This window comes from Primulina eburnea, chromosome 10 (assembly GCF_022965805.1).
Source record: "Primulina eburnea isolate SZY01 chromosome 10, ASM2296580v1, whole genome shotgun sequence".
NCBI lineage: Eukaryota > Viridiplantae > Streptophyta > Magnoliopsida > Lamiales > Gesneriaceae > Primulina > Primulina eburnea.
Genome location: NC_133110.1, coordinates 16931090 through 16944062, shown reverse-complemented (window position 1 = coordinate 16944062; position 12973 = coordinate 16931090). Strand labels below are relative to the sequence as shown.

Genomic DNA, 12973 nt, shown 5'->3' with positions numbered 1-12973 from the left:
CACTTGGAAAAATGCATAAAAACTTGACAGCGTTCCGAAGGATCATAATGCATGCTAAATGATTTAAAATGATGATTTTGATGAGAATATGATAATTTATTATTTATGGTAAAGCTGTGCATTTTTTACTGTTAAAATGCTATTTTTGGAAAGTTATGATATTCTATGCTTTTAAAGGAAAATAAAAAATATTTTGAGAAATGTGAATTGACTGTGACAAAATATATAAATTTGTGGGTATATCGTGGGCTAAGGCTCCAAAGAGACCCGTTTATGGGCCAAGGCCCCAGAGAGGGACACCGTTTACGGGACAAGGCCCCAGAGGGATCCCGACGATCGTATTTCCATGGTGGAGCCTAGTCCCTACCCTCATGGGTCATGTGGAGCTTAAGACTGATCAATCGACCAAAGGATAAAAGCTAGTCACTTTCAAGGATCAAACTTCACCCAAAATGATAAAGGATTGAAAGTTTACGATTAAAATGATTTTATGATATATGATTTACTTATACTCAAAAGCTATTTTAAAATATTTATTCATGCTTAAAGCTATTTTAAATGTTTTATTTATTTTCAAAATCTATTTTAAATAAAAATATAATTTTTAAATGCTTGTGATTGTATATGTATTGTTTGCTGCTCATGTTTAGAACATGCTGAGTCATTAGAGTCACTATGTTTGTATGATGCATGATTTGATGATATTATGGGAGGCACTGACGATTGAGTGGATCGAGTGCTGCATTACACTCTCGGTAACCTTTATGTTTCTGTACTAGCTTGATAGATACAAGATTTAAAAGATTGTTGTTAATTATTTATTAGATATATTTTTATGCTTTAATTGTTAACTGATCATTTAAAGGTCGACGTAAGATTTTTAGTTAGTTGAAGATTTATGATTTTTATGCACTCAAGATTTCAAATGTTAAATTATTATGATTTATAGTATGATAAGTTATATTATTTAGTATTATCGAGTTTATGCTTTATGAAAGAAAAAAAAATGTCGAGGTCGTTTCATAAACAATGCCAAATTGAAACTCTTAGCTTATTTTAAATTTATTAGTTAATAACTTAATTGCTCAAATAATAGCATTTCTGATTGTTACGAATAAATCAATGAAGTGTGAGTTGAATTTGCGATTTGAAAACTGGATGTGAGCTTTAAAACTAATCAAAACTGACTTGATAATTGAGTGTTCTTGAATAGTTGTATAACTGATATTATCACGAAAATCATCTTTTTTCCACAACTGAACTTCTTAGCTATTTATAGTCTTCGATTCCAACGGTTATATTGAATGCATTTAAGAATGGTATCCGTTGAGTCGTCTTTTCGTCAATGCAGACATTCCTCTGACAATAGTACGAGGTATCAGACCGTTGTGTGCCGACTGATTTGCTTAAGTACAGAATGTCAGTTTATCTGTTGTAATTCAAATTGCAACTGATGATATATCCAACTGATCAGGAGTAAAACTAGTCGACTTATCAGTTAAGCTGGTCTATATTGGGTAATCAGTTCTAACCGATGTCCTTTCAGTTTTAAAGCTCCGATAGCTTCGGTTTCAGTTTTGATATACTAGTTCTGCAAATATTAAGATTAGTCATTTAGAAACTCAGACTTGGATCACTCGAACTGACTTTTCAGTTGCTGCGTTCCAAATTGATTTACCTTCTTTTTGTGTGGGGTGTGTTGTGTGCAGTTGATACAAGATGTGTTTTAGCTTTATTTTCCTTGTTGTTCATCTGATATCTTTTCTGAACTTGCTTACAATTATAGTAGTCATTGTAATAGCTATTTATAGAGCTCTACTTATTATAATTGGACCATTTAGGTGACCAGCTATGCATATCATTTGAGCTCTTTAGATTATATCCAATCCCATGTCTGTTAGCCTTGTTCATATTTTCCTTCAGTTGTTCAACCGGCTTACTTAGCTCAAGTTGTTCATGTACGATAACTGATTTGACAAAGTGAAGGTATTTCTCTTTGGACATGTTCAGTTCTGGCTTTGTACTGCATGATGAAGATTCGCTCTGGCTGTTAAGCCCAAACCAGTTTTATCTCCAAATGATTTCTGCAATTCATGTATCACAGTCAATGTAACTGATGATTTGTTCCAGATCTGGATTAGATCAGTTAGTCTCGAATTTTCAGACTTTAACTACTGAATCACATACTAGTTCTCACATGCATGCAAATTTGCTAAATTGCTTAATTGTTTTAATTGATTTATTTTTAATGCTTATATAGTATATAGTGAATGATTAAATGATTAGATTGTATGATTTCATGAGAATTGAAGATTTTATCAGAATATTCGATAATAGACTGGAGAAAAGAGACTAGAGATGACCAAGATAAAATATTTTTCGATAAAATTTTTTAAGACTTATTAATATGATTAAATATGATTAAAATAGTTAGGGCAGGCTAGGTTGGTCCATGATGGTCTAGGGAAGATGGTTCAAGGTCGATGTTGTGTCTGGTGCAGTCGTGGTCCATGGTGGCTCGGTTGGTAAGGGCCATGACCAAGGAAAACAAAAGAAGGGAGCGCACGACTTGGCTTTGGGCTAGGGGCTGGTGCGCTGGGCTAGGCTAGGTCAGAAGGTGTCCAGGAGGTACTGGTCTGGTCCTAGGTGGCTCGAGGGTGGTTCGGCGTTAGAGGGAGCCGTGGCTTGATGTAGAGGTTAGTGTTCGAGTTTTGGGTTTGGAATGGAAGGGGCTTGAACTGTGGGTCCACGGGGGTAGCTCACGGCTCACGGGGTTATTTTAGGAATGAAAAGTTTATGTTAAAATTTGGGAAGAAAATATTAAGTTTTGAATTAATTCAAGATTTAAACGCTTCACAGTTTAGTAATTGAGGAACTAAATCAAAAAGCTCGGGTTTTCGTTTTAGAAAAAAATATATTAAATTGCAAGAAATACTAATATTTTTTGTAGTAAAATCAAATCTTGATATTAACAAAATAATCACCAAATGAATAATGAGAAGTCAATAGAATCATGAATCCTTCAAGTAAAGGCACAAGATCAAGGAATAACAAGCCGGAGAGAAATGAAGAAGATTAAAAAAAAAAAGTTCATCTCGTTCATCTTCAAATTTCAATCAAGTTCAAAAAACTCGGTGAATCTCAAGACGCAATTCAAGGCTTTAATCATAAACTTATTCAAATTTTGAATTTTAATTTGATATCATTGTGCTAAACTATTGAATTAACATTATGGAAGTATCAAATCAATGAAAACCGATCAGCCAAAAATCCAAATTTCACAAAAAATTGACATTGAATAGGAGAATCAAAAGAATACTTAGATATTACAACATTAAATATTTATTTGAAAAATTAAAATTCTATTTATATACATATTATTTTTTGTGATTTTTTAGAAAATAAAGAAATTTGTGCCACAACGTCGATTCTTTCCTACACGCAAAAAACTGACAGTTTCCGTGTTTAAATAAAATCTTTAATCTTTTTCCCTAAAAGATAAATTATTTATTTATTTTAATAATTTTATATTTTAATTTATGAAAAAATGGGGTGGATAGCAAAATCTCCTAGGCGGGGTTTTAGGTTTTAGCCTCACTCTGACAGTCTCCGAAATGGCATCCTCTCAACTTCGGCGAAGGCTTCATTCCATTGCCAAAGCTCTTCCTCCTTTTCTCTCCAATGCACCGCCCTTCTCTTCACTCTCTGCTGCTGCAGATTCCGCCGACCATTCGAATTCTACCCACGAACCCACTTCTCTCTCCGCACGTATGTCCTTCCTCTTCCAACAAATCGATGAGATTGATAAACAACGTCAGGAAAAAGACCAAACTTTACAGCGCATCCGCGACTGGCGTGAGTCCAAGAGACAGCAAAATGTTCCAACACCCACTTCTGACTTGCCCGACTCCGATCCGTTGAGGGAGTTGAACTCGGAATTAGTGAAAAGCGAAGGATTGATGTCTACTAATAATGAGAAGAGTGAAGTGGAGTTGGTGCACCCCTGGCCGGAGTGGATTGAGTTGATGGAGAGGCTGGTGCAGCAGAATTATTTCGATCACCGGAGAAAAGACGAGGACAGCATGATGCGAGGCCTCGGATTCGATATGTCTGAGGTTGATATTCAGGGGAAGGGAAAACGTCTAGATTTCACTAAGGATTTCGATTCTGTGAGGACTGCTGCCGTGAATTTTGGCAAGGATCGCTTTGATATCTTAAGGTGTATATTCAATTGATAGTATACTGCCATTTGTTTATCTATGTTTGATTTTTACGCAAGTTTATATAATTGACCAGCAGATGGATTCTTATTTTCTTTAGAACATGGCTTCTCATGAAATATGCTGTTTAGCTTATCATTTCTCTCTATTTCCTCTTCTTTGAATCTGAAGGACCCAGTTGTGCACTCCCTTTACTCTGTTGTTTGTGATAATACGGAGAATTATATTTTCTCTGTTAATGTCGTATAGTAAGAAAAAATTATTTTATGCTTTCACTATGGTGCATACGTGCCTAATCATGCTCCACTCTGCTGCTAGTTTCAATATAGAGGAGACGAGCGTTAAATTTTATTTTGTGCTATATCATCTGTGTCTATCTCTGATAAAACAGAGGTATAGGTCATGCTTATGAAGGCCTTTTTGTTTACAATTCAGTTACAATATTTATCTCGATTATATCATTTTGTGGATCTCTCTTTTGTTCTTCGGATAGGGAAGTCATAGGTTGTTACTCTTTGCTTTATGTTGCACTATTTTATTTCTAACTTTTTCTTTTAGTTAGTCCAACTTTATTCGGCATACTTAAAACAGAGTCATTTCAGGTCGCTTCCAAGACAAGATCTACAAATACTTGTTGGTTATGGATGCCCAAGTACAGATAAGAGGGTCGTCTTCTCCTCCAAATTGTTAAGGAAGCATGTGCATCTTGATGAAGGAGATGTAAGCATGCCATTCTAATCTGTTTATTATTTTTTGGTAAGCAACTGTTTTAATAAGTATAACTGACAGCAGGAAGATTACTTTAAGGCTTAAAGATTCTTCGCCGTGATCAATGTCAGAAGATTACAGATTAAAATTAGATATGTCTAGCACTACAGAACAGGCGTGAGTTGTTTTGGTTGCTTATGTAGTTGCAAGGTTTGGTGGCTGTGAAAAAGAGTTTAAGCATTATTTTTTTGAAAAGGAGTATTCAATTGATTAACTTCTTTCCTTGGCCTAAAACGATTTTCTGATTTTTGGACTTAAAATATTGTTTGCAATTAGATATTATCATATATCTGTCTGTTTTTTTGGTAAATATCTGATTATCTTTTGTTAAATAATGATTGACGGCTCCATTCTTTCAATTTTGATGTATCAGGTATGTAGTTCCTGCAATATGAGAAGCTCTTGTGAAAAAGCATATCTACTCACAAATAAAGAGGATGAAGCGCGAACTATTGATGTCATGCGCATCCTATTGACATATGGTTTCAATCCAATCGATGGATCAGTCGTAAATAAATCCCTTCTGGAAATGAAATCTATCAAAACTTCTGTCCGGAGATTGCTCCATCATGTAGTAAAGCTAAGTGAGTTTCCAATAGATCCCAATCTCCCACCCCCCGTTATTAAAAAGCCTATGCCAAAGGTAAAGCAACCCACTCCCCCTCCAAAGAAAAAAGTTGGACGCTATGACATTGAAATGAAAAAGGGTGATTGGCTATGTTCAAAGTGAGTTTCCCCTCAATTTGTTCTATTATTGTTGTGATTTGTCCCACTAATATGAATAATTACATTTCGTACTGTAATAATAGAAGACTGGAGACTTTCACTTGTATCATACTTGTCTACTGTGTATCTTTTGTACAAATCCACGAGTTACACTGTTAAGGTCCTCAAGAATGATAGGCTTAAAGTTGAGAGCAAACCTGAAGACCTGTATTTTAATTATTTTAAAAAAAAATTATTTGGAGGTTCATACTATTTACGGTTTGTTTTTATGTTACGTTCTCCAGGTGTGACTTCATGAACTTTGCAAAAAATAATGTGTGCCTCCAATGTGATGCAAAACGGCCTAAAAGACAGCTGCTTCCGGGAGAATGGGAATGCCCTCAGTACGTTACTTCGTTCTTATCCATACACAGCTTAGAATTGTCATTTTTTATATACTCTCTCTCTATGTTTGCTACCCAAATCTAGAACTTTAATTTCTTGTTATAACAACGCCATGGATTAGAGTCATATGATTTTTTCTTGTTTTCGGGCTACTGGTTCTACTCAAAGCTCTGTCATGACTTGCATTATTAAAAAGAGCAGCCATTAAACCTCTTTGCTTCTTAATCAGCGTGGAATTTCTTTTATATTTGGTCCTTAGCTTATCTAGGATTAAAACTTAATATTCCACACTTTAATCTGATGGTGGATCTCTTCATTCCATAGGTGTAATTTCTTAAACTATAGGAGAAACACGGTATGTTTTCATTGTGAACATAAGCGTCCACCTGAGACATATAGTGAAAGTAGATTTCCAGAGAGGCAACGGGGTTTGGAGGTTAAGATGGACAAATTATCGCGCAGAACAGAGGTTTCTAATGCGTGGAATTTTGATTTTGATGACGATGAATCCGATGGGGCAGAAGTTGCTACTTTTGAAAATGCAGCAAATTCTCAGAAAGTAGACGAATATATGCCTGTCAGTGATCGAAATAGTCATGAAAATTATAGTACTCATGGAGATGGTTACGAGAAGAGCAGCAGGCATCGGAAGTTTGAAAAGGAGTATTCTGATTCTAGAACCATGAGACCTGGTTTAGGATTTAATGATTTTGATGAAGAAGATGATGTTGACAGCTATGACGTGGTTAATCAAAATGAAATTGAGACTTCTCGAGTAGATTTCTCAGAGCTTGAACCTGATACGGAATCTGAAGATACAGGAAATCTCGATGATAATTGGCATGCTCCTGGCAGAACTAGTTCTCTCACACGTGGTAGGAAACCTTTGCATCATAAAGCTCACTTCTCTGATTTCGAGGAGGATGGAGTAGACTTTGGTTCTGAGGATGAACTTCCGATGCATCCGCGTTGGAAATCGAGTCATGTTGCTAATCCAAAAACGCGTAATGTTTTAAGAAATGACATTGTTTTGAGTTCAGACGATGACTTGGATTTTAGCAATGCCAGTGATGCTGAAACTAGAAGCTTCAAGAAAAAAGGAAACCGCAGGTGGGGATCTAACAAACCTGATAATGCAAGACAACAGAGTTACAAAGCCAATTCATTTTCTGATGCAGAATCTGACGATGAATTTAGTCATAACGCAGGGCTGGACCGCACTGGAAAAGGTAAAATAGGCCGTGAAGGGATGAGGAAATTCTCGTCGAATAATAGTTTGAATAGACCTTCGGGATCTTTGCGAAATAACAGGGGTGTTCAAGAGAAATCATATAATGAGCAAGCTAGGCATGCAAAAGATGGTAAGTTTGGAAGCCACAGGAAAGGTGGATCTACTGAGAAACGAGGTGGTTTATCTAACAGATATAATAAAGAGTCAGATGCCTATCTGGATGATGAAAGATATCGAAGACCCCGGATGAATGTGAGATGAGTCTTTATTGCAGTTTCAAACGCTGATGCTGTTTCTATAGATGATGTTGCATGGACTACTGGTTGTCAGTTAACTGTATTATGCAGTTACGTTGATCACTGATGCAACTGGCCCTAAAATTATTCTTCAAAATGTCTCTTCAACTGGTTTTAGACTCTTCCTGTTCTTTACTTACAGTGTAATTTGGCCATGTTCACGGATTGATGTGTAGGGAACCTGTTGAACATATACGAACTAGATTCCTAAGATTCTGATATATTTTCCCTTTGTACTTCACCTCAATAGAGGGCATGGATATTGTTTTTAGCTTTCTGATTGGGCTCACGTTACCCACATGCCAATAAAACAGCAGAATTATTAAAATTTATCTACAGAGGACAGACATCTTTGATTGGTATATTCAAATTGTATAGCTAGATTGGCGTACTTTATATACTGCAAATCTCAAGTTGATAGCTTTAGCAAGGTGTTTTTTCTTTACAAGTCACCGTCAACTAAATAGTATTGGAAAAGCTCGTGTCAAATTCATACAAAATAGTAGATTTTGCAGACTAATCTGTGTTGCAGCTTAGGTAAGTTTTCAAACCGGACCAAGTGCGGAAACAATTCTATATATGAAATGAATAAAATATAAAAATAGTCAGATCAGATATGTGTGTCCAAAAATCAGTACACGTAAACATGTATGGTTGAAATGATTTATTTATTTATTTATTTAATAATTTATGTAATGTGTGCTACGTGTTAAATTATTTTAGTGGCATATATATTTATTTTCATGCAATTTTAAAATGTTTTCTCGAATTTTAATTTTTTAGACGAATATTCATTGCCAGAGTGGGAAAGGAGACCGGAGACCTTTTAGGTGTAAAAAAAATTAAAGTTATATTTTTATTTTAAGTCAAGAAGTTAAGTTATTTAAAATATTTATGAATTTTAGCAATTAAGGGATAAATTTGATTTATCGAATGAAATAAAGATGTCAAGTATTTTAATTAATAAATTTCGAATATTAGGGAATTTAAAACCTTTTATTCGAAAGGCAATATTCCAATAATTATTTTATGACTTAATTAATTAAATTAGTTAGTATTTAATTATAAGTATAATTTAGGATTTGTAGAACTCTTAATTTGATAAATTTTAAAAAGTTGGAAGGCTTAATTTTTAATTAAAGCTTTGATTAATTAACCTAAATACCTAGTAAATAATATTTTTATTATATAAGATGGTACGACTTTGATTGTTGCACTCCCAAGACCAGGTTATCCACAAGTAGTATAATTCGGTGAGTCCGAATATCGTATCCACAGGGAAGCTAAGGTAGTTGCAAGTTCACTACAATGACCTTTTGTTTTGTTTTTTTTCTTTTAATTGTTTGATTATTTAATTGATAATTTTTAAATGTTCAAATTTTAATTTAACTAGTTGATATTAGAGGATCCACTCTTAAATATTTTAATAAAGTTAACATTAATAAAAATTATTGAAATCCACTTAATAAATGGTTCCAATATATTAAATAATCAAATTTATATTATGTTATATATTATTATCTTATAAGTATATAACATATACCAAAACCTATAAATGTTGTCAAGTATTTATTGTGCTATAGATATTTTTGTTAGTACTAAATCAAGTTTCACACTTTAAATGGTTGGTAAAACCAAACAAATAATTAAATGGTACCAAGAAATTAATATTATGATATATTCATATATAATAAATCAAGACATCCACTTTAAATGGTTGGTAATACCAAACTAACATTTAAATGGTTCCAAGAATTTAGTGTAACATATAGGAACAATAAATCAAAACTCCCACTTATAAGTATGATATAATAATTCTTAAAAAAATAAATATAACGTAAACAATAAATAATGATTAAATAATATAAAATATAGATTATTACCTTTTAATAGCTTTATTATCATACCAAAAGTTTCACATTTTCATTTCAAATTTTGGAAGTTAGCTACTCATTATTTAAAGTATAAAACTTTGAATATGAAATTAACATGTAAATATATTTAAATGAAGAAATAGAGAAAAACAAAGAGAGAAATATTATAAACTCAAATGTTTGTTCATAAAATGAGGGATATCTCAATACATTACAATGCACCCCTATTTATAGCCAAATTTGGGGAGATAACCACAAATAAAATATTATTTTTTTACACATAAATCTTCATTGGTATTCCAAGAAATTATGTCATAATACACATCACTTTTGAAAATCTTTCCATCCGAATTTTCTTTTCCACATAAAACAAAACATGTAGATAATTGAGTTGTTTGACTTGTGGTATTTTTTTTCCACCTTTTGACCAAGTAATTTGAGAAATATGGTCAAAATGCTAGAGCATGGTAAAACTGCTACTCTTTTCATAACTTTATTTGTTGCTTAATTTGATCTCAATTGTGAGAGGATATTTATCTAATGCTTGCCACCAATATTTTAGATATTAACATCAACTTTCTACATGTCCAAGAATCATCTTAATCCCATTTGCAAAGTCAATTTTATTCTTGTTTTATCGAACCTGTAAAAATAGTAAAAACTTATAACTACACTATATTTTATACAATTTATTATAAAACATATAATATTTAAAAATTTAATAAAACAAAAACTATAAATTTATATTATAAAACATTTAATTAATGTACAATTTTTTATGTTTATCACACCCACAACCTGTTTATTGTTAGTCTCTAGTAATTTAAGCGTTAATAGCAATACAAAACATATTGATTAATTTAAATAGAAATGTAATTGGAATTATCCAAGTGTTTAAATTAAAGTTGAAAACTGTCAAAGTTATATCAAGATCGTCATAATTATAATTTATGAAATAATCTGAGTTCATCAATTCAAAGCTTATTTTCAGATAATTAAATGTACATGGCTTTCAAAAATTTCTAGTAAGAGTCTCAACTTCATATCCTCACAGGTTAATAAATGTTTCAATTCATGGAAATGATTTCTCTCATGGAGTTGGAATACAGATAAATGCTAGAGAAAATGGTTTACAAAATGCAGATAGACAAACGAGCGAAATTAATCAAAAGAGGAAATCCATTGATTCAAAATCTATATATTCTTATTTATATATATATATATATATATATATTTTCCCGATTTTTTTTCTTCACAACATCATGTAATCAGACTAAGTTTATGCTCATTGACCCCATATTTATTTATTTAATTTGTACAATATGTTTTTCTCTTTCTATTTTTTATGAGAGATAATTGAGTCGTAGCAAATAACTTTAAAATTACATAGATCTTCCACAATTTTTTTCTCTTTTTTCCCCCCAAGAAATATCTATTTTTTTCTTAAAAATAAGAACTCAAAATTTAAACAATGGATAGCCTCTCTCATGATCAATAAAGGCTCGAAAGCTGTTTTCTCAATCTTCTTCACGCATTCACAAAATATGTGTGAGTTTAAAATTTTAGGTACTGTTATCACGTATATATTGGGACATATACTTTAATAACTGATTTTATCACAATGGTTAATTACTCAAAAATATTTTATAAATCATATTTTTATAGTGATCAAAAATAAAATTGACTTTTTTTAAAATAAAAATTTAAACATCCTTAGATAGATTAATACAGTTTCTAATTTAAACCTTTCAAACAATTAATGTATGATATTTTTGCAAAAATTACTAAAATACAAACAATAAACATGGTTTTATTTTAAAATAATATTTTTTAATTTTTTTATAATTTTGTTCTCCTCCAATCAGAATATGACATTGTCCCTAATGTCAAAATAACTATTAATAAAGAGCACATAATGAAAGAGATATCACCTGTAATTTTATTGAAGATAACAAACTGAAACAAATATAAACCAATCCACGAGTTTTGAATCAATGATCCAACTTTCTTTTCTTACTGCTTGATTGCAACCAATTGATCTTTGTTATTATCGAACCAGGCTTGCGAAAAAAAGCTTTCAAATCGTCAATTAATTGGTCAGCAGTCGAAGCAGAGACGAGCATACGTCGTGAATTTTCTGAAATGAAATTATGTTCCACATCTTTATCAAGAAATGTCAACAAACTGTCATAATAACTATTGATATTCAATAAGCCCACAAGTTTATTATGGATATTAAGTTGTGCCCAAGAAACAGTGTGCAATTTTTTTTTCTAATGTACCAAAAAGACCTGGTAGTGCGATAAAAGCATCAGAATTTTCAATCATTTTGGTGATTGTTTCATACATAAAAGAAAATTTTAATTCCTCCCCAGTTGTAACACCTGTATATTTCCTTCAGCTAAGGCTATAGAAATAATACCCAAAACCTGACTACCTTCAAGATGAACAGATGTTGAAACAGATCTCATTAACCCAATATTACCTCTCTCATATACCCAGTGAATTTTTCTCTCAGCCAATATCTTTTCAAGATTATTCGCTGCTTCTACAAACACTTCATTTTTTCCTGGACTCGACCCACAAAATACACAAATATTTTTCAATGTTTGTGCAAAGGATCCAGCCATGTTTTTAATTTCCTTTTGGTCTGCGAAAATAGAGAGAACGATGAGAGATTTTATAGGGATAATATGTTATCATGACAAAACTATGGGCCACATCTTGAAGAAGAATAAACAATAAAAACAATGACACACATCCATATAGACAGTAGTGTGATTGTGGCTCAAAATTTTCCTCTGGTTTTACATTCAGAAATGACTTCAACGCCTTATATGAATTGATGATATGCTTTGTAAGGCCCTGTATTTAATTATCCGGTAATTTGGCATAATTAGAATAATTATTGAGTTGTAAATTAAAATAATTTGTTATGCCAAATAAATTTTAGAAGTGTGTTAAAAATATGTATTTTAGAATATCGGAGAATTTAACGATATAAAATACATATAGAGTTTAAATAACACACGAGAGCAAAATAAACACAGACCGGGATAAATGGGCTTGAGTTACTATTTGAGTAACCAAATACACAAGATATATATACAAATATGCATATACATACACACATCATTTACGTGAAGAGAGAGAAACTTTTCCCCAAACCCATTTCCCTCAACCCAATTCTCGTCACTTGTGTAGCAGCCGCAGAAAAGTCGCGATATCTCCTCCGTCCGGCGTCCAAATCTCGATCGGTCTGAAGGGATGTCTTCCTAACATCCTAAGCTTCGATTCAAGTCAGAAATCGCGAAGTTTGAGCAAGGATTAGGGTATATCGAAGCTGCTGTTCGGGTGCTCTGTTTCTGCGAAAATTCTTCCGATTTTGGGCCAAGGGTGTTGAAGTGAAGTTGTTAGTAGATTGTCAAGTGGGTATAGGTATGTTACAGCTCGGTAACATATGACGGTAAAACA

General features: G+C 32.6%; 1 protein-coding gene across 1 annotated transcript; it reads left to right on the top strand.

Annotated features, from left to right (window-relative positions):
* Positions 1 to 3561: 3561 nt before the first annotated feature.
* On the top strand, positions 3562 to 7902 carry LOC140803165 (uncharacterized). Its single transcript, XM_073158878.1, has 5 exons — positions 3562 to 4219; positions 4823 to 4940; positions 5362 to 5714; positions 5999 to 6097; positions 6423 to 7902. The coding sequence occupies exons 1-5, from the start codon at positions 3615 to 3617 to the stop codon at positions 7588 to 7590; spliced, it is 2343 nt and encodes a 780-aa protein (XP_073014979.1). The 5' UTR covers positions 3562 to 3614; the 3' UTR covers positions 7591 to 7902.
* The last annotated feature ends 5071 nt before the right edge of the window (positions 7903 to 12973 follow it).